The 22,691-nt window shown below is 42.7% G+C and overlaps 1 protein-coding gene across 1 annotated transcript in view; it reads right to left on the minus strand.

Annotated features, from left to right (window-relative positions):
- Positions 1 to 2,804: 2,804 nt before the first annotated feature.
- LOC147425480 (uncharacterized) overlaps positions 2,805 to 22,691 on the minus strand; it is a 30,016-nt gene continuing 10,129 nt past the window's right edge. The window contains exons 4-10 of the mRNA XM_086499809.1: positions 4,490 to 4,594; positions 4,321 to 4,400; positions 3,885 to 3,978; positions 3,656 to 3,763; positions 3,407 to 3,493; positions 3,252 to 3,317; positions 2,805 to 3,170 (exon numbers count right to left, since the gene is read on the minus strand). Of these exons, the coding sequence (XP_086355935.1) occupies positions 3,027 to 3,170; positions 3,252 to 3,317; positions 3,407 to 3,493; positions 3,656 to 3,763; positions 3,885 to 3,978; positions 4,321 to 4,400; positions 4,490 to 4,594 (684 nt within the window). The 3' untranslated portion in view covers positions 2,805 to 3,026. The remainder of the gene's footprint in view (positions 3,171 to 3,251; positions 3,318 to 3,406; positions 3,494 to 3,655; positions 3,764 to 3,884; positions 3,979 to 4,320; positions 4,401 to 4,489; positions 4,595 to 22,691) is intronic.

The following is a 22,691-nucleotide window of genomic DNA, read 5'->3' on the forward strand; positions in this document are numbered from 1 at the left end:
GTTGATATTTTACCACCTGTAGGTACTTGGAATCCTTTCAGAGATTGAATTTGTAGAGGCAAGCAAAGTGGCCTCATTTGCACTGTGACATGGGATGAAGGTATCCTAGCTTGCTTTGAGTGAAGCAAGATTCTCTCTATCCGTAGTAAAGTTGGGTGGAACAATTGATCCCACATAGGGTCCGATGCTCTTACATGGAATTTTTGGTTTAGGCACTTATTTTGATAGCATAAATTCATGGTTCTTGCGTTTCACCACATCACTACCATAATATGGTAACAAGTCCCCACTGGCAATGATGTGGTGAACATGACAAGGCACTCACATATATGGAAATGCCGAACCTTGTGTGATGAGTCCACAAAGGGGAGTAATTTTGTTCAAAAAGGGAAAATAAATCAAGATGTGCATGCTTAAGAAAGTGTTATATGGTTTGAGGCAAGCATCACGTGCTTGGCGTGAAAACATCCATGCTTACTTGGCTACCATGGGCATACAAAATTCAAGTAAGTTGGTGGAGGTATTGCTTTGTGTCAAACAAAGTACATACATACATTGTTACATAGATTTAGTCTTGAAGATTGCAACCAGATTGCTACTCCTATGGAGACATGTTTGATCATGATGTCGGAGGCTACTTTGATGCCACTCTATTAATAGGCAAAAAATTATCCATAGCCTAGGGTCTACACATTGGAAGGTAGTTAAGGATCTTTTGCTACTTGAATGGGACTATAAATCTTAGGGCTTTTTATCCCAAGTGGAGATCATTGCCACCAAATCTAAATGCATTTTTAGACTTGGATTGGGATGGTTGCTATGACGTAAAAGTGTCCGCTAGTGAATGCCAAAATAGTATCATTAAAATGGAGATTAGACACTGTACATTTGTCATTCACAAACTTGAGTACAAGACAAATTTTTGCATGTGCAAAAATTCAGATGGCGCAATCATATTCAACCAAAAAAAAAAATCCAAGAGCCACACCGACTATCACAACCAAAACCATAACCATAACCAGAAAGGAATCTCAATCATCGACTATAAACTTTTTCCCTGAACAAATTCTACAAGGAGAATATTCCATTTATCTCTCTTCGATAAAAATTTGAGGTCGAATTACCTTAAAAAAAGTAATAAGCAAAGAAGTGAAATTTTAAGAAAGTGACTAGAGATAACATTTCTACATTCCAATCTAGATTTAGGACATAAGTAGATTCTATTTTCAAAATGTCAAGGTAAAATATAAGATAGCTCCTCCTAGAAAGATTTATTATGAGTACTCAAGATATCATCCATGTATCTAAAAGTTTATGAAAAAAGAAGTTTTTCGCAAAAGTTTTTTCAAGCCATATTTAGTGAAGCTACTTTACTATAGATAATCCCCAAGGTGTCCAAAGTCTTTCCAGTTCTACACGCTAGACAAACTGAAGTAGAACCTTTCAATGTGGACCATCAACTCTAGATCTTGCCATAGAAAGCTTTTTTGGTCTCCATTCATGTGTGTGTGTGCGCGCACGCACGCACACATATTTATTTGTTTGATTATGCACACACACCCATAGCAAGTATATAAGGGAGATTGTCGCAAGAAAGCAACCATAAAATAATGAAAAGTTCTCTAGTCCTAATTCTAATACTCTTCTGAAATTTCTTGATTATGAACATTATTTTTTATGAGAATGGAATTACCAACTCCAAGCTTGTAAATAAATGAGTTTTCCATAAGACTATTGATCTTAAACATTTAATTTTGCCAAACCCCAAGTAAAAATGTCATTTGTAATTCTAAAGCGTGTTACTAAGAGCTAAGTAGCATTGTACCAAGAGCTTTAACATAAATGTTTCATAATGTATTTATATACGAATATAGACCCAATAGATATAGCTCTAAAAGTGTGCATGTTTGCATATGTGCATCTACAAAAAAACCACAAATCTCCCTCTTGAGTGAATGGCATAGAGCCCACATGGATCGCTTTCTTCATGGGTCTATCACAAAATGTTTTAAGACCGCCTTACCTACGACATGAGGTCTTCTGAGGTTCAGATTTTCAATTAGAAGACCATATTTAACAGACTTCACATTATTGCCCCGTTACTCTTTATCGCCTATGGATCACAAGGAGGAGATAACCCCTCCTACATGAATACAACAGAGCCGACCCATCCCATTTATTATGGTGCAATGTGGGTCATTAGGTGGTTATATAGCGAAGTTACATATCAACATAAATATGAGTCCTCTTTGTACAACCACATATGCATCAATAAATTTCTTCCAAGACAATCAACCATATTGGGCCTCTACCCATATAATCTGTGCACAGGGCTCTCACAGAACATATCATTACACTTTGGCTACGGCCAAAAGGACAAACCATAAACTATACTTGAACCATAAACCATCACATGGGTGAGCACTCCACCCCTCTTCGAGTGGTGCACAACCATCCCTGCAAAATCACTTTAGTATATCACATAGGTGCAAAAATTTTGATAGTACAATCATATTCAACCAAAAAATAATAATAATCCAAGAGCCACACCGACTATCACAACCAAAACCATAACCATAACCAGAAGGGAATCTCGGCCCTTGACTATAAAATTTTTTTATAATACTAACTTCTCAAAATATACCTGTTATGCATACATTAAGGACATTTGCCCTATTTGGTATGTTAGGTGTCCAACAAATGAGACATCATTCATATTTAACACAGAGACAGAAATGTATGAGAGCATGTGTATGGCTAAGGGGGGGGGGAGAGAGAGAGAGAGAGAGAAGAGAGAGAAGGTATCCTAGTAGAATGTCAACTTTTACGCGGAGTGTTTGCACAGTCATGGCTTTGTCTCCATAATACAGGTTCTAACCCCCCCTATGTACAGAACTCTGTTGGGGGTGTGAGGGGTGTGTCAGCAAGTCAAAACTCAGGCAGACTAACAACCAAAATGAGATATTGACAGGAAGGTTAGAACCCTCTTAATACAAAGGAATGGAAGAACGAAGTTGGGTAATCTGCTACAGGGTTTTTAAGGAGCTTCCCTGAGAAAGGCTCTTGTTTTTCATTCTGGACTTGATTCTCATCTTTGCAACCAGAGTCTCCACAGTATTCAAGAAGTTTCCGATAGCCATGATGAGCAACAATAGGCCACACCCTACCACCTGTGAGACAAGCGCACACACTATCAAAAACAGGGCATACCAATTGTTCCTGGCTTGAAACGCATACATTGCAAAGAGTACCTGCCACTCGGAATCTTTCCTAAAAACTGTTCGCACAAAGAGGAACCCAAGAATACACTGGCAAACCTGGAATCAAATGTTACAAACATGACCAGATGAGATCTCAAACCCTGACAAATGAACACACAATTTTGGGCTTATCAAGATGCGCACACCTGGAGCAGAAAAAGAAGAGGATAAAGCAGTGAAAGCTGACCAAAGACACCTGCCGCCTCGCCCCAAACCACATCCATCCGTCCCGCCTGTGTCCACATATTATCACAGATGTGAGCGGGAGCAAAACAATATACAAGTCAGCTTGTGATATCCTGGGACCTAGCACAACCTAACACCTGAATAGACAATGCAGATGCTTTGGTGATGATATTTTTTTTCTGTATCCGAAGTAAATAAGAATTACTCACCTTCCCCAGAGCAATTCGTGTATAAAGTCGTTGTCTTTGGTATCGATTCTGAAGTAACATGGCACCTCCTTGCATTACTGCCCATATCAGAAAGAGATGGACTCCACGCTGTCATCATACACAGAAAACAAACAATTCAGCTATATTACCGAGACATCAAAAAGAGATGTACTGGCTTCAGTTCCTCCAAACTAAGTTTTACTAAATATGGACTTTGAAAACGTATCACCTGCTTTTTCTTGCAATCTGGATAGTGACCTCTGATATCCCATGTCAGAGCTATTACGGCCATAAGCATTGCACAATAATGATGGTAAACCCACCTGCACTGAACACCCCAAATCTTCAGTAAGGCTTCAGAGAGTTCCTTTAGACCAAATTAGGCAAATATGTACATAACGTTGGGCCTACTTCAATGCAATGATGCATTTGCTAGATCTGAATCAAACCACTGCTAGATTTTGAATGAAACAACTCACTATAAGTAACCCTATTAGCATAGTTACATCTCTATAAGCATCATTACTCCATCAATGAATTAACTCACTATGGATGAGCCCCAACTAGAGAACAGCAGCAGCAAGGGAAATTAAATATCAACAATAGAGCATATAAAAAAAAGGTGTAATTGTCACAGGTCCACGTGAACTTGTGCCTTAAATTACCATGGTCGTATGTTACTCCCATTGATTCTTAAAATGTTCTCCCGTAGTGCAAGACTTGTATAGAAGAACAAGAGCCAAGCCTGAGAAATTCAGAAGACCAATCATTAACGCAAAAATAGCAATGCGAAATTATACTGTGCAGGAAAAGTCCTTGCGGCAAAGCATGTACCTGATATGCTTGAACAGGAAGGGCAGGAAAACAGCCTTGCCAAAACCAATTTTCTGACAGTAGCAGGATACATGGAAATAGGAGAAATAAAACTGCTGTTCTGTCCTGCAAGGCAACCAGGGAAGAGAGCAAACTGTTGAGCCACATTCCTTCGCATGTTTAGCACAGACGCATTGCAGCTTCAAGGATAAAGCGACTGCTAGATAACTATGACGATGAGTTTCAATGAAGAGACTTATATTCTGTTCATTTCTATTTCCCAGAAAATGCCTAAACTAATTATGATTGTAATTTCTATTGCAAGTTGCAATTCACAATAGGCTTTTCTTTTGCCTCAATAAACATCAAGCAAAGATAAAGGAGGCTGCAGCCACGTATCAATATAGTTAATCCTGCACCCCAACATTTTATAGGATGGGCATTGTGATCTCCCTAGCTGTACATATATGCAAATTTTATCGCATGGCTGTGGTAGGATGCATGGGCATGGGACATTAAGATGATATACAAGATTCACAAGCACATTTTCCGTTATTGCCACAGCGGTGGGGCATCATTGACACGCCATACTACAGAGATACACTAAAGAACTGTTTTATGTGAACACTGATGAGGATGAGGGTGAGGAACACAAGGAGGTACAAGATCAGGAAGCCTTGATCTTCTTCGAAAATGGAGCCGACGCCAATTTCATTTCACAGAGATTGCAGCTAGTATTTGCAGCCAAGGCATCAAGTCTCCGCAATGCCTATGATTGGCAACCTTCGCTTGCATTGCCAGCGTTACATAGGCCACTAGGACATCCATATTATAGGGATGCCTTGGCACCACAAGAACAATGTCGTGGATTCAATCTAAGGCTAGGAAACTCCAGTCAAAGACTAGCAAAGGCAAAGATGAGGTTATTGATGTTAAACTGAAGGGCAAGTCAAACCCCATCGTATCGGCTTCGGCCATTTCAAAATTAATGAAATTTTGCTTACTCGATCTTTGTAAAACCAATGAGTGAATCTGAGCATCTTGCCATTGCTTTTGCATATCTTGTGCACCAAGGACAAGATTTTTCACACAGATCGTTTTGTAAAGGATCTTGCCACTGCTTTTGCCAAGGTTAAGAAGGCTTTACAAAAGTCTCACGAATGGCATAAGACAGCAGTAGACAAACATCAGCGTGGCTTGCAGTTGAAGGAAAGATGATTGGGTGCTTCTTCAGTTTGAGACGGCATGCCTTGCAAAGGAGGGAAAGGAGAAGCTTTTCTCAAAGCTTAGTATGGGATACTATGTGCTCTTCCACATTTCAGAGAAGATCAACGATAAATCCTTTTGACTGAAGTTGCCAGATACTTGGAAGAAACACAATGCTTTTAATGTGAGTCTACTACGACCTTTCAAGGGTGACGTGCCAGAGTACAGGGAGCCAGAGGAGCAACCAGAGGTAGAAGAAACTAACGAAATTCTTATACCTGAGCAAGTCCTAGCGCACAAGGAAAGGAAAGTGTGAAGAAAAAGCTTGTCCGGGAATACTTGATCAAGTTCAAGAACTACCCTGTTGTTGATGCAAAGTGGATGGAGGAGAACGACTTGGCAGATACTCCTCAAATACTAGAGCTTTACTTCGAAGATTTTGGCTTAGCTACGACTATTCAATAGCGAGTTGAATCAATTTGAATCGAGTGCAGTGCGTGTTGCACAAGAGAGGAGCCACTCCACTCCTTTGTCACAAATTTTGACACATTGATAAAGCCAACCAGTTTGTCTTCGACATTTTTAGGGTGTGGGTGTTGAATCTGGTGCATTGTGTTCTTACACGAGGGGAGCCAATCCGCTCCATTGTCACAAATCACCACAGATTGATAAAGCTAACCAGTTTGTCTTCCACATTTTGTGGTGGCAATACTCTACCTAGTGACTGCTATGATATGCACATAGATTGTTTACCATGACATGTAGATGTTGTAACAAAAAAGCATCACGTGCCAACTAAAAAGACAAGACTGGAACAAACTTTTGGCACTTCAAAACAATTGAACTGGGCGAGAGAGAGAGAGAGAGAGAGAGAGAGAGAGAGAGAGAGAATCCACACGAGAGACATGAAGTGGCAAAGTTCCACTCCCAGAGAGCACTAGCCCCAAAACCCAAGCACCCCTTTTGGTATTTCTTAAGTATTGCTTCAATCAAGGTTTGGAATGCACGAAGGCGACCGCCCTTTACATATTTAAAGGCTCTTGGCCTTGAAAAGCATTGTTATGAAAAGCTCTATTGCCCAAAAGCTTCCTTAGCCAATCTCTGGCGCGCAAAAGGCTGATCCACAATTCGTAGAAGTTCGTACACTGCCACGTCATCATCCTCGCATTTTGCATTGCATCCATACAATCATACTACGTCAACAATTCTGCGTTTTTCGGCGCTGTCTATGTCAGTAAGTGTGTATGTTTTGTGTCCATTCAGCCGGTTGTCCACAATTGTGGTCTTCAGTGGCTCTAACCCCATAGGTGTGCCACGTCACCAACTTGTGACATACCCCCCTTGTCACAAAATACAGAAGCGTTCGTAATTAAATTAGTGCACACCTAAATGAAATTCAGATTGCACGTTTAATCCATACTCAAGAGACAGACAACATTGGGGATCAGAAGATGGGTTGGTCCCCCCCCTAAAGAGAGAATCTTTATTAATGGGGAATCTTTCATTACAAGCACATAAACCGGGAAATCCCTCCCGTTTCTGATCGTTCTACTGAGAGGAAGGAATTGTATTCTTTCTATTTAAGAAGGAGCAGGGTGTTTACCTCTTACTGGTGTTTACCTCTTACTGAATCCTTTTATTTTTAGGACCGGCGTCCCTATCGCTCTGAGGGTCTTACGAACCCAACAGAAAATTTTGTATGCTTATGCATCTATACTCTGGAAGAAACATCGAGCTTGCTGAAATTTACTTACCTGCAACCCAATAGACTGACTTGACGCTTTTCCCTTCTACTTGTACGTCACAGCTTTTTCTGGCTCGTAGGTCTACAACCAATGCTCGTTTCCATACAACTTCTTGGCTGAAAATCGCTGTTTCGATGCTCGTTCGGCTGCGTTTAACTTTTGGCTCCGGACAGCAACACAAGAGAGAGAGAGAGAGAGAGAGAGAGAGAGAGAGATAGATAGGTCATATGTGACCCATGGGGCCATCACAAAAGACATTACATCGACTCGTTGCTTCTAAGTGAAGCCATCGGATACATATCAGTTAAGGCCAGAGGGTCCAATCATCAGGGTAAAAGAAAAGGGAAAAAAGGAAACAAGATCTAGGGAGGGTTGGACGGAGCCTTTTTAGGGGCTCGAAATTCTTGAATGATGGCTTTACCACCTCGATAGACTTCCCATTTACGTTGCTTGCGGGCTTCGTGCATCTTCTTGAGCTCTCTCTTTTTTATCTTCAATTGATTTGTTGGCTCAACATGTTTTTGTTTTTATTTGTTTAAAGGTGATAATCATCTTGTATTCGTAACATTTACAATGGCATGGTTGTTTGTTTCCACAAGCCCACCTAAGGGGCTGCGTTAGCATGCCAGGAAGGGACTCAATAAGCCGTTACCTCAAACTTGGAGGTTAATTAAATAAGGCAAAATTGGGTTTTTTCGGTGTAGTTGTGAAATAGTTGAGAGAGAGAGAGAGAGAGAAGGATGAGGTCTATGTGTGAGAGAGAACGGTCTCATCACCCTCGTGTTCCTTCTCTGTGTACTTCTGCAGAACAATTTTCAGCTTGTTCTCTCTCTTCTCTCACTCTGTTTGAAAATCGTAAACATTTTTATATGCTATAAGGGGTGGCGATTTACCTTCAATAGGCAAGGGGGAGTGCTGGCGATCAATTTTGCCAAGTATGTGCCCGTGTAAATCTTTCCATATTGCCCACGAAGTGCTCGTAAAATAACCCACGCTGGCTCTAGGAAAGTCTCCACGTTTTTTAGTTTTGGGCCTTAATTAAACTTTGGCCCTTTGACATAAGTGGCCAAAACCTTTTAAAAACTCCCAATTTTAAAAGGTCTTTGATCCCCCCTGCAAAAACATACATTAATATCACATTTTCATGCATTTAACTTAACAGACTTCCAAAGAATTTACCTGGTAATTTCTTGCATTAAATAAGGGGAACATGAACATTTTAAAATACTTAAAATATTACTCAGGCGTCCCCGAAACTTAACATATTAATCTATTTCTGACCGAGAATGTACTCGGTGTTATGTGCTTGGTCATTCTGGCACGCTCTATTCTGTCTCCATCTATTCTGCACTGCCCGGACTGCAGAAAAATTCATAACGGTCATAAACTCCGTATGTCTTGTCCCGTAACTATGAATGCATTAATTCATATGTGCACATTAAGTCTTAAAAATCATAAAAATCATAATTTCTTTTCATTATTAGAAAATAGCGGTTCTACTATAGACTAAGTAATTACATCCCTCTCGCTTCTATACAACTGTCCTCAACTGTAAGGCTTCTAGATAGTTACTAAGGATCTCCAGGAAAGATTGTAAATCTTTTTCAATCATCCATTGAGCATCAAGACAAGAGTAATTCCTAAACTTAATTAAATACTTACGATGAGTTTTTCCATACTTCAGTTGACGCTCCCGATGATGAATGATTTGTGAAGAAGAATTTCTTCAGTTTCATCCATTTTAGGGGGATCTTCTGTAGTTGGCTCGGCAAGAAGTTCGCCAACGAAAGGTCGAAGAAGACTCCAGTAAAAAGCATTAATTCTTGGGAAGATCCAATCTAAATGCTACGTCATTTATTTGTCCTGTAATTCTAAACGGGCCGTAATATCTGTTGAAAAGTTTTACAACTTTCCCTTTCTGATTGGCTTGTTTCTTAAGTCTGGCTTTATCAAACTTGAGAAGAACAAATTGCCTTCAACAAGCTTCTAATCACGACGATGTTTATCTGCTGCTTTTTTATGTTTCTCTTGAGATCGAAGGATGGCGCGCTTCACCCGAGTGTAAGCAGTCTCTAAATCTCGAACAAATTCATCAGCTGCAAATATCTTCACCTTGGTTAGAAGGATTGGAGGAAGATGTGGTTTGCCATAAATAACCTTGAATGGAGCTTTTCCTGTAGAGGAATATACAGTGTTATTATAGGCAAATTCTGCGAGAGGTAGATACTTCTCCCATTCTCATTGGTTATCTGAGACATAGCACTTTAGAATGCCTAAGACCATGGAATTTGCGATTTCGCTTTGTCCATCCATCTGAGGATGATAAGCTGAAGAGAAGTTCAACTTAGTTCCTAGGTTTGCAAAAGGGATGCCAAAAATTACTGGTCATTCGTGGGTCGCGCTCACTAATAATCGTTTTGGGCATACCATGATGCTTAATGCTTAAAAATCTGGGCCAAAAAAAATCTTGGCCATGTGATCAGCTTTGACGGTCTTTCTTACTGGAATGAAATGTGCTTGCTTATTGAATCTATCGATAATAGTCCAGATTGCATCATTTCCATTCGGGGTTCATGGTAGATCCATTATAAAATCCATGGCAATACTTTCCCAGGGTACCTGTGGTACGGGAAGGGGCTGAAGTAAGCCAGGGGTCTTATGGCGATCATCCTTAGCTTTTTGGCATGGTACATATTCTTTGACATATTTGTCTATGTCAGTACGTAATGTTGGCCCATAAATATATCATTCTAGGGCCTCTGTCGTAGAGATTATGCCTATGTTGCCTACATAAAAGGAAGCATGTGTTTCATCCATTACCTTTTTTCTTAGTGGACGTGCCACACAAAGAGCCTGATGGAAGTAAAGGTAACCATCCTTAATAAAGTAGGGGAAAAGTTCGGTGCCAGTTTGTAGCTATTGCCAGATTTCACCAAAGTCGGAGTCATCAGGATACATCTTGGGAAGAGATTTCAACTCTTGATGATGTATACTTGTTATGGCATTTACTTGGGGCCGTCGGGAGAGCGTATCTGCCACCACATTCTTACTTCCAGAAGTGTGTAACATTTGGAAGTGAAACATGGAGAGAAAATTGGTCCACCTCGTCTGTTTCTCAGACAACTTGCATTGAGAGAGAAAGTATCGAAGGCTCTGATGGTCTGTCTTAATCATAAAATCTGCTCCCAAAAGATAGTCTTTCCAAACTGAGAGAGCGTGGATAACTGCCATCTTCTCATAGATGGAAGCATGAAGTTCTACATCTCGAAGTCGTCTACTTTCATAAGATATTGCATGGCCTTCTTGGTTTAAAACTAAGCCAATGCAATCACCTGAAGCATCACAATGCACTACAAATGGTTTCCGAAGATCAGGCACGACGAGGATGGGTCCATGGGTGAGTAGGTACTTGAGCTTGTCAAAAGCTTCCTTCTGCTTAAACCCCCATACAAAAGATATCTTTTTCTTTATGAGATCATGGAGAGGCGCAGCTACGTGAGCGAAATGGCGAATAAAAGGTCTGTAGTAGGAACATAGGCCAAGGAAACTTCGGACGTCATGAACTGAAGCAAGTTGTGGCCAATCTGAGATAGCTTGAACCTTTGCTGGGTCCATGCATACTTGATTATGGGAGACAATGTGTCCCAAATAGTGAATCTCTATCAGGAAAAATTTACTCTTCTTAGCATTAACTTGAAGTCTATGATGCTCGCAATTCAACACAGTTTGTAGGTGTTGTTTATGTTCTTTCTCTGTGTGAGAGAAGACTAGGATGTCATCAAAGAAGATTCCTGTGAACTGCCGATGAGGACGAAAAATTCGGTCCATCATTCGATTGAAAGTTGTTGGAGCGTTAGTGAGGCCGAAAGGCATTACTAGAAACTCGTATAATCCGAAAGTTGTTCGGAATGTAGTCTTATGTATGTCTTCAGGAGCAATACGAATCTGGTGGTAGCCGCTCTCGAGGTCTATGCGGCTGAAAATTCGTGCCCCTTGTAGTTTGTCTAAGATATCATCAATTCGGGGAATCAGAAATCTATTCTTTAATCGTAATCTTGTTGAGAGAACGATAATCAATGCACATTCGAAAAGTGTCGTGTTTCTTTTAAACAAGCAAGACAAGTGAACAGTAGGGAGAAGTGCTAGGTTGAACAAGACCCTTCTCTAGGAGTTCATTTACTTGTTTAAGGATTTCTTCTTGTTGTAGGAGACTAACTCGGTAAGGTGGCTAATTTGGGGGTGAACTGCCCGAAATTAGATCAATACAATGATCTTCTGGTCTTTCAAGGTGTAATTCGTCCGGAAGAGTGTCAATAAAACAATCCTTATACTGATTAAGAAAAGTTAGCCGATCATTATCTAAATTCGACAAGACACTTTCACCACTCACCTCTCTATCTTTAACAAAAATCAAGTAAGCAAAAAGACACTTCTTTATTTCTCTTTTAACAGTGATGTGACTAACCATAGGAATAGGCCAATCACTAGCACTTGCATCTACATCATATTGCTGCCCTTTGAAAGTAAAGGACAGTTTCTTATTTACATAATCTGGGAGAGGATGGGTCTTGTAATGCCAAGGCATGCCCTGAATAACATCGCAACCTTGTATTGGTGCAGCTAGGAAGGACTCTCGATCAGAGTACTTCCCAATCTTTAGATTCAAATGCCCTTGCACTGGAGTGGAATTCATAGTCAACCCTTCAAAGGCTGATCCTGAACTGATTAAAGTTCCCAAATCTCTTGGGAGTAAGTCCAAGAGATTCTAAGGTATCCAATGAGATGAAGTTGTCGGTGGAGCCTGGATCAAATAAGATTAATACTCTTTGCCCATTCAAGCTTCCCTGCCCTTTGAGTTGCTGTCTTTTTCCTTTCTCCTTCCTGGTGTTGGCTTGTACGTCAGGTACTGAATTCGATGCAAGAGGAGGAGAATCTTTCTTAAGCTGTGGACAATCTGGTTTCCTATGGCCTTTCTCACCACACTAGAAACATTTGCCCTCTTCCATGTACGCCTTCAACAGAGAGGGAGTGAGGAATTTGCTTTTCTTTGCTCTATCTGGCTTCTTTTCTGGGCCTTTGGGCTGATCCGAAGGACGCTTACGTGTGGAGGTTTCTGTATCAGTAGCGAGTGCCTTCTGCTTTGCATGAAAGGTACTAAACTTTTGCTTTTGAGGAGCTCCTTTCGAATGCAAGTTTCCGGCTATAAGGGCAGACTGCATCATAATTTGAAGAGTGTTTCTAGGATAGAGTTTCGTACTTTTCTGAAGTCTTGGTTGAAGTCCCGCTTCAAACTTGCGCATCCTCTCTTCATCAGAAATTTTCAGAAAGGGGGTGACCTTAAGGAGGACCGCCCAAAATTTGTCGACGTAGTCTGAAACAGCTTCATGCTCTCTTTGGGAGAGCCAATCCCATTCTTTCTTCACATCATCAACGAAGCCGGGAGGAAGGAGCTGAGCATAAAACTCCTTTTGAAACTCCTCCCAATCTTGGGTTTGCGTTTCTCCAAAATTGTGGTAAGCCACCAGTTGCTAGCCGTATCTTTTAGATACATGCTAACATGGCGGAGTTTAGAGCGTTCTGAGAAATTACCTTTGCAAAGGCCACCTCGAATTGTGGAATAAAAGCGAGAGCCTTCGTATCGATCTCTTTCCATTATAGCATTCAAATTTAACACCTTCATCTCCAGCTTTGAACGTCTTCTTCTTTTTCTTGTGGTGTCGGGACCGCTTCTTGGCGATGGCTTTGGAATTCTTGTCCACCGGAATTCTGTGTCGTCTCTTTTTATGATCCTTATCTTGCTTTTCTGCTTTTGGTGGTTGATCTACAACCTCGTCCAGGGGTAACTCGAGTTCCTTATCAGGAATAATATTGTCCAAGTTCTTCATGAAAGAGTAATTTGGCGAGTAAGTCGGGGAAGGGGTTTATTCTTCTTCTTCATGCTGTCGGGAGGTTCCTGCTACAAGGTCCCTCTAAGTTGGTACTGGGGGATTCTGAGGTGGCTCTCCCACTATCTTTGCTTTCCCTTTTTCAAGGGTCTTAAGCACTTTCTGTACTTCTGGCTGAGCAAGAGCAGCTTGCAATTCTGCCATCTGCTGTCTGAGCCGCTTAAGCCCTTCTGCTTGTCCTGCCATGACGGGTATTTTCCTGCCAAGGACCATCTCTCCTTAAGAAAGGAAACGAGAGGACCTTGCTCTGATACCATTGTCACAAAATACGGAAGCGTTCGTATTTAAATTATTGCACACTTAAATGAAATTCAGATTGCACATTTAATCCATACTCAAGAGACAGACAACACATTGGGAACCAGAAGATGGGCCGAGAAATCCCTTCCGTTTCTGATCCTTCTACTGAAAGGAAGGAATTGTATTCTTTCTATCTGAGAGCAAGCAGCGTGTTTACCTCTTACTAAATCCTTTTATTCTTAGGGACCGGCGTCCCTACCACTCTGAGGGTCTTACGAACTCAGCGGAAAATTCCTTATGCTTATGCATATATACTCTGGAAGAAACAACGAGCTTGCTAAAACTTACTTACCTGCAGCCCAATAGACTGACTTGACGCTTTTCCCTTCTACTTGTACGTCACAGCTTTTTCCGGCTCGTAGGTCTACAACCGGTGCTCGTTTCCATTCAACTTCTTGGCTGAAAATCATTGTTTCGATGCTCGTTTGGCTGCATTAAATTTTTAGCTCCACGAGAGAGAGAGAGAGAGAGAGAGAGAGAGAGAGAGAGAGAGAGAGAGAGAGAGAGAGAGGGATGAGGTCTATGTGTGAGAGAGAGAAAGGTCTCATCACCCTCATGTTCCTTCTCTGTGTACTTCTACAGAACAATTTTCAGCTTGTTCTCTCTCTTCTCTTACTCTGTCTGAAAATCGTAAACATTTTTATATGCTATGAGTGGCGATTTACCTTCAATAGGCAAGGTCTCATCACCCTCATGTTCCTTCTCTGTGTACTTCTGCAGAACAATTTTCAGCTTGTTCTCTCTCTTCTCACTCTGTCTAAAAATCGTAAACATTTTTATATGCTATGAGGGGTGGCGATTTACCTTCAATAGGCAAGGGGGAGTGTTGGCGATCAATTTTGCCAAATGTGTGCACGTGTAAATCCTTCCATATTGCCCACGAAGTGCTCGTAAAATAACCCACGTTGGCTCTGGGAAAGTCTCCACGTTTTTGAGTTTTGGGCCTTAATTAAACTTGGACCTTTCACATTAAGTGGCCAAAATCTTTTAAAACTCCCAATTTTAAAAGGTTTTTAACCCCCTTGCAAAAACATACATTAGAATCACATTTTCATGCATTTAACTTCATAGACTTCCTCGAGAACTTACCTGGCAATTTCCTGCATAAAATAACGGGAACATGAACATTTAAAAATACTTAAAATATTACTCAGGTATCCCCAGAACTTAATATATTAATCTATTTCTGACCAAGAATGCACTCGGTGTTCTTAGAAACCCATCTTCATTTTTGTGCTTGGTCATTCTGGTGCGCTCTCTTTTGTGTCCGGCTATTCAGCACTGCCTGGTGAAACGAACGAGGAGAGTGGATCTCCCGGCTACACGGACCGCCTACAGACACGCGGCGGACAAACCGCACGACCATAGCCACCATCCGGTAGCTCCCCTGTGTTGGGGCCAACGTCCGAGGACGTAGGCATGCACCTGTAAGACCCGGCGTCATAGTTACCCGGAACACGGAACGGGAACGGGAACGGCGACAAGATCCCCCGCGGAATGGAGGAATGGTGAGGGGTCCGGAACGGGAACGGCGCGGAACGGGAGGCATAAAAACACCCATATAATGCAATTTTAAGCTCTTGTGATTGAATAATAGTAGTGTCAGAGTCCTTTGACTCTAATACTCACAAAAAACTTGATTTGAAGACCATTCAACCTTACTATGGCGAACGTGGGTCGTATAGGCTTGAGAGCTTGAGGGGGGAGGGATGCGGAGAGAGAGAGAGAGAGAGAGAGAGAGAGAGAGAGAGAGACTCTCAAGAGAGCTTGAGAGAGGGGGAGAGGGAGAGAGCCTTGTCGACTCTAGAGTCTAGAGTCTAGACTAACAAGGCTAGAGCTTGAGAGTCAAGACTCGAGACTTGAGAGGGTAGAGCTTGAGCTTTCACCCTTGAGAGCTTGTGTGCACTGTGAAGGTAAGGGGTGGGGGAAAGGGCATTTAAGAGGGAGGAGCCTCATAAGATAAGCTCAAAAATCTGAAAATCTGCCATTCCCAGCCGTTCCGGGCCATGAAAACCTTCCGGAACGCCGTTCCAGCGTTCCCAGCCCATAGGGAGGCGTTCCATGGTAACTCTGCCCGGCGTCCCATACCACCCGGCCTCACCTCCTCGAGGTGACCTCGCACACTCCTAGCCTCGCGGGCTAACCACTGGCACTCTGCCAGTGGGGGTCGATAACTGCAAATCAGGCCTTGGCCCCCCTTTTATAATAATGGCCGGCCACACTGGCCGGGTTCACACTACGTCTGCCCGGACACTGAACGCCCATCCTGACGACGTCTAGGCTAGATCCCCTGTCCCAAGAGCGGGACATAACATACTTCCCCCCTTAAGAACCATTGATGTCCTCATCAATGAAGTGGGGATACTGAGCTTTTAGAGCTCTCACTGGTTCCCAAGTAGCAAACCTTTCAGATTGACCCTTCCTAAGTACTCGTCATAAGCCTTTTGGCGGCAATGACGGGTACGATGATCTGAAACTGCCTCTGGTTCTCGAGGAATATACTCAGTTTGCATATCTTGCCATACGTTTTCCTCGATAGACACAACAACGTCGGCTTCGCCCAATTTTACTTTAAGGCGGCTGACATGGAACACTCGATGTACACTAACATCCGAAGGAAGAGCAAGTTTATAGGCAACTTGGCCAATCTTCTTTGTGATCAAGAACGGACCACAATATCTAGCTGAAAGCTTATAATGCTTTCCTGTTCGCATAGTCTTGGAATCCTTGGGTATCTTCACATAGACCCATTTGTCCCACATCTAGAGTCCTTGGAGATCTCTTTTGATTAGCATAAGTAGTGACTCGATCACGAGCCGTTCTTATACTATCCTTAGCCAATTCGAGCATTTCTTGCATGTCATACAAGAAATAATGAGCTTGGCCTTCCTTGACTTTCTCTAAGCCAATAGCAATTGGGAATTTAGGCTCAAATCCGTACATCAGCATGAACGGGCTAAATCCAGTAGCAGAATGCTTGCTACTGTTATAGGCAAATTCTAACTGTGGAAGATACCTTTCCCAATCAGACTACCTGTGAGAGACATAAAATCTCAACATGTCCTCTAATGTCTGATTCGTCCTCTCAGTTTGTCCGTCGAACTCAGGATGGTCAGAAGACGACATACTCAACTTAGTCTAAAGACGAGCAAAGCCAGTGAACTTAGTATCTCGATCACTGACAATATCCTCTGGCAGACCATTCAGCTTATAAAGGTGATCGACAAATAAAACTGCCAACTCATGGCTTTTTACTGTCGACTTCGTTGGTATAAACTTCGCCATTTTTGTGAGTCTATCGACCACAACCCAAATAGTGTCATTGCCCCGACGAGTATTTGGCAAACCAACGATGAAGTCCATGGAAATACTTTGCCACTTGGCATCTAGGATTTCCAATGGATGTAGCAGGCCAGCTTTCCTAAGGCGCTCTACCTTATTGACCTGACACTGAGCGCATCTTTTCACATAGCGCTCTATGTAAGAGCGCATTCTTGGCCAATAGAAATATCGCTTGACCAAAGCCAAAGTTCTCTGGATGCCTAGGTGCCCAGCGCTAGGAACATCGTGGCATTCGCACAAAATCCTTTATCGAACCTCATCCATTTCCGGCACGCAAGCTTTACATTTTTGAACAATAGTCCACCTCTAATGGAATATTGTCGTTGTCTCGTCTCTCTAGCATGACTCACTTGGGTCTCCGGATCACCCAAGCCTGTACACGAGTCATGCCCTGCTTCGACCTCGTTCCATATCTTGCCAAAATGGCCATCAGAACGGCACAGCCCTCGGAGAGAGACATAGAAGTCCGTCGAGATTTCAGCCATAGACAAGGCATTAACCTTAGGAATCCTGCTGAGCGCATCGGCAAGCTGATTGCTGGATCCTTTTCTATAACGTATCTCAAAGTCAAACTCTTGCATAAGCTCAACCCATCTAGCCTTCTGGCCTCTGAGATCACCCTGATCCAAGGTTGTTTCCGTACGTACGTACGGTATGGTTCTGTACCGTACGGCACGTCCGTACGGTATCCGTACGCACCGTACGATTCCGTACGTACCCACACCAAAAAAAAAAAAAACTCTGAAAAAATAAACCTCTGGAAAAAAAAAATCGCCAACGGTGCCTATTCCCCGTGGTTGGATTAGGTGGGCGAGGCCTTTAATAAGTCCACCTATCCTATACTGGTTATTATCACAACAGAGAATCAGAGAGTAGAACAAAGTCTCTGCACAGTGTCTGCACAGAGACCAAGGAAGGATTTGCCGCCACCGATAAGGTTCTTTCTCCCTCCCTCCCTCCCTCCCTCCCTCTCTTTGTGTTTGGAGTCTGCAAGGAGGCACTCTAGAGTCCTGACCTCCCAAAGATTGTAAGTTTTGTATTCAACTTGGAAGTGTGCGTTAATTGTGTTGCAGAGTTATCTAGCGATTACTTAACTTGTGGGGTGATTTTAAGTGTTTTTTGAAAGTTGTGGCTATGTTTAAGTATTGTGCAGTGTTTTTAAACTAGATAGGTTGTATATAAATTTGAAATTCTTTGTATTTTTAGCTTTTAAAAAATATACTACGAATTTTACGTACCTTATGGCCCAATCCATACGGTACAACGTACAGTACGTACCGAACACGTACCGAATACTACGTACCTTACAACCTTGCCCTGATCACAGATATAGCGCAAGGAGTGAGGTGTCACAAAGTGATGACGTGGTTACCGACAACAGAAACCCTAAAAATCCTGCAAACCCTAATTTCTGCCAGAAACCCTAATTTTGCAGAAACCCTAATTTCTGGAAACCCTAACCCTAACTGCTGGCTGTAACCCTTAGTGGCTGAAAACCCCTAAAAGCTGGCGCAAGTGCCACGTGGCAACAGTTCCGGGATTTGTGGCGTGATTTACGGAAGTGGGAAAAAAAGCCAGCGACGCAATTCTTGCTTTTTTCCTTTACGCCTCGGAGAGAGAGAGAGAGAGAGAGAGAGAGAGAGAGAGAGAGAGAGAGAGAGATCAATTGCTTTATTTTGCTCTCTTGAGAGAGAGAGAGAGAGAGAGAGAGAGATTGCTTTTGTTCTGAAGCTTTTGGGCATCCCTTGTAATCTTTATATTCACGGTTTAGGGCTCACTTCTCAAGAGCATATGGACGCAGAGTCTGAGAGTGAAACCCTAACCGCTCTTTGTACTTTGACATTGATTTAATACATAAAGAAATACCGAAAGGGGCGCCAGTCTTTGGGGCCAATATCTCTAGGCACGGAACTCCACTGGGCCAGTGCAAATCTATTGTGATTTGTGACTTGTTTTGAAGTGGTTATTTGGTGTTGTCGCGATTGATTCTTGACTTGGAGTGTCCAAGTTTGTTACAGTGGTATAAGAGCACGGCCGATTTCTCTTCTACAAGAAATCCGATCCCCAATTTTTTTTCCGCGGCACCTATGGCTTCACGCAAGGATCAGTCGACTCCCTCTGCATCTGGAGATGCGGGCAGGGATCACAACGAAGATTCCGGCAAAGAGTATGGCCCGCCTCGGCCTACTCAGGCGGAGCTAAGAGAGATGAAGTGTCGTCAATTGATCGGCGATGCAACAAAGATGATGCTCAATTTTGCGAAGGATCCGAAATTGGCAAAATATATGAGCGAGACTTCTTTTCAGGAAGTGCATGCGCAGTGGCAGAAAACCACTACACCACCCCTGAAACCCGCTCTCAAGAAACCTTCTGATCACAAACAGTATTCAGAGAAGGAATTACAAGAGGTGGTTGATGCACAGATTGCTCAGCTTTTTGACGTGCAAAAGAAAGCCAAAAAGCACGGCAAAAAGCAGAAGAAAGGCACTAACTTCCCGGGATAGTTGTGTCGTCAGTCGACATTTGACAAGGCAAAGAAACAGAAGAAGCGTGTTCGATTTGAAGGAGTACCCAGTTCTTCTTCTTCTTCTTCTTCTGATAGTTCTTCTAGCTCTTCAGATTCGAGCGAAGAAGACAGAAAAGGTAAAAAGCGAAGCAAGAAACAAAGCTTCGGCAAGGGCAAGAAAAAGGCAAAGAAGGCTAAATCTCGCCCAGAGACTGACAGTTCTACTGAGGACTCGTCTACAGACAGCTCAAATTCTAATGACGGAAACTTTTATGCGAACAAGAAGAATTTTTATAAAGCCAACCAGTATGACTTTCTCAAAGATAAAACCAAGAAAGCCCGAGAGTGTAAGGAAGACGGCCACTCGATCAAGTTTGATAGTTTTTCAGGATACTCGGATGCTTCGAAGGCTTTGTCTTTTATACAGCAGTTTGACATCGCTTTCGCGGGAGGACGCTATTCAGAGCACTCCAAGATTCGGAGAGCTGCCTCTTACTTTAAGGGGAATGCTCGTACTTGGTGGTCCACGCTTCTTTTAAACAAGATTGCGCCAGTTAAATGGCTGAAATTTAAGAAGCTTTTTATTTCTTCTTGGTTGACGCAAGAATATGAACGAGATATACGAGTTGCTTGGAACCATCTTCGGATGACCAAGAAAGATACAATCAATGCTTACTGTGAAAGATTCTAGAGCTCTTTTCTACCCGCCTCTATATTCAAGAAGATTCGTTCAAAGAACAGACTGAGCGGTTCACCTTGGGTCTACCTACAGAGATCCGAGATCACTGCTTGGAGCAGAAGTCAGCTTCTATTCAGGAGTTGATGAGTCATGCGAAGCGGGGCTTTGCCATTCACTCTGGCAATCTGACCTACCCCACAGATGAGGCCATGACACAAAGAGACGAACAGACTTCTAGGAATGAAAGTAGAAAGAAAAAGAGCAACCCAGAGAAAAAGGATGCACGACCCAAGCTTACACCTCAGGAGCGAGCTCGATTCATCAAGGAGGGGAAGTGCTTTGGATGCGGGAAACATGGACACATCTCCACGAAGCGCCCTAAAAAGGCACAGAAAGAACAGAATGATAAGGACGACGACAGGCCCGAGAGTTCGAGAGCAGCTGAGGAACGTGGACGAAAAGGCAAGATGAAAACAGGACTGGTTCCAGATTGTGAGGGTACCGATCCCGACACCACGGACGAGAGTACAGAACTTTGCCGAGCTTGGGGCAAGGTGAAAGACCAAGAGGCCTTGATCTTCTTTGATGGAGGAGCCAAGGCCAACTTCATTTCACCGGAATTGGCGGCACGGCTCGAGATTACACCCGATCGGATCGGACCACTTGCAGAGGCAGTTCTAGCGGCACCCGGCAGGGACGTAGCCATTACACCTGTCATTGGCAAACTTCGATTGCATTGTCAGGGGTATTTGGGGCATGAGGACTTCTTCATAATGCCTTTGGAGGGTTGTGATGTTCTCTTAGGGATTCCCTGATACCACAAGAACAACGCCGTGGTCGATTATCGGGTGAGAAAAGCGACTTTGACTACACAAAAGGACAGAACAATTATACTTGATATTAAACTAAAGGGCGAGTCTGTCCCTATTGTATCGGCTTCGGCCATTTCAAAATTAATGAAATCCAATCTGTTTGTTTACTCGATCTTTATAAAAGAATTGAGCGATAAGGATAGAACAAATATGTCTAAACTTGATAAAGAACGCCAAGATTTTCTCCACTCTCACGCCGATTGCTTCTCAGAAGGCCTACCAGGAGAGTTACCACCTGCTCGTCCTAAAGATCATACCATTGATCTGATACCTAGAAGCACACCACCGAACCGGCCACCTTACCGTGTGAACCGAGCACAGAATGAAGAGATTATGAACCAAGTGAAAGACCCCTTGGAAAAGGGTCTTGTCCAGCCTAGTACTTCACCGTATTGCTCTCCAGTGTTGTTGGTTTTGAAGAAAGACGGATCTTGGAGAATGTGCATCGATTATAGAGCTCTCAACAAAATCACCATCAAGAACAGATTTTCGATTCCTAGAATTGATGATATACTCGACAGATTACAGGGATCCTCGTGCTTTAGCAGGATTGATTTGAAGAGTGGATATCATCAGATTAGAATCACGCCGGGAGACGTCTACAGGACAGCTTTTCGGACAACTTTTGGGTTCTTTGAGTTTTTGGTGATGCCTTTTGGCTTAACCAATGCTCCTGCGACATTTAACCGGATGATGGACACGATTTTTCGAGAGTACAAGCTATTTGTTGGCACTTTCTTTAACGACATCATTGTTTTCTCCAAGAATGAGGTAGAACACAGAGATCATCTGCTTCAGGTCTTTCAGGCATTACGAGATCACAAGTTAGTGATTAATGCAAAGAAAAGTGAATTTTTCCTACCAGAGATACACATTTTGGGACACATTGTCTCAACAGCAGGAGTGCAAATGGATCCGGCCAAGATAGAGACTATACGTGATAGGCCCGACTTGAAGAATGTCCATGAAGTTAGAAGCTTCTTGGGACTGTGTTCGTACTACAAGCGGTTCATACAAAAGTTTGCAGAGGTTGCTTCCCCTTTGCATATCTTGACACAGAAAGGAGTCCCTTTCTCGTGGGTATCCACAAAGGTGACTGCCTTTCAGACATTGAAAGAGAAATTGACTACGGGACCAGTTTTGACTTTTCCGGACTTGAAGAAGTCATTTGAAGTATATTGTGATGCTTGTGGTCGTAGTCTGGATGCGGTCTTGATGCAAGCCATGTCATTGCTTACGAGGGCCGATTGTTCTCTAGGCTGGAGATGACAGCACAGATATATGAGAAAGAGATTTTGGCGGTTATCCATGCTCTTACTAAGTGGCGGCATTACCTACTCGAAGCGGATTTTACTGTCTTTACAGACCATCAAAGTTTGCGCTACTTCTTGTCACAGAAGCAGCTTTCGGAAAAGCAGATGCGGTGCACGAACATCTTCTCACAGTTTCACTTCCAGATTGTCCATGTTCAAGGACAGAAGAATGTGGTGGCAGATGCTTTGTCTCGGAAGCCGTTGGTTCTGGCTATTTCCGCGATACATCATAGGAGCTTCGAGGATATGGTCGACCAGTATGCCACAGATACAGATTTTGCAGACGTTTTCACACAGACAGTAGCGGGATATTCC

Source organism: Adiantum capillus-veneris, chromosome 25 (genome assembly GCF_014529385.1).
Source record: "Adiantum capillus-veneris isolate H3 chromosome 25, ASM1452938v2, whole genome shotgun sequence".
NCBI lineage: Eukaryota > Viridiplantae > Streptophyta > Polypodiopsida > Polypodiales > Pteridaceae > Adiantum > Adiantum capillus-veneris.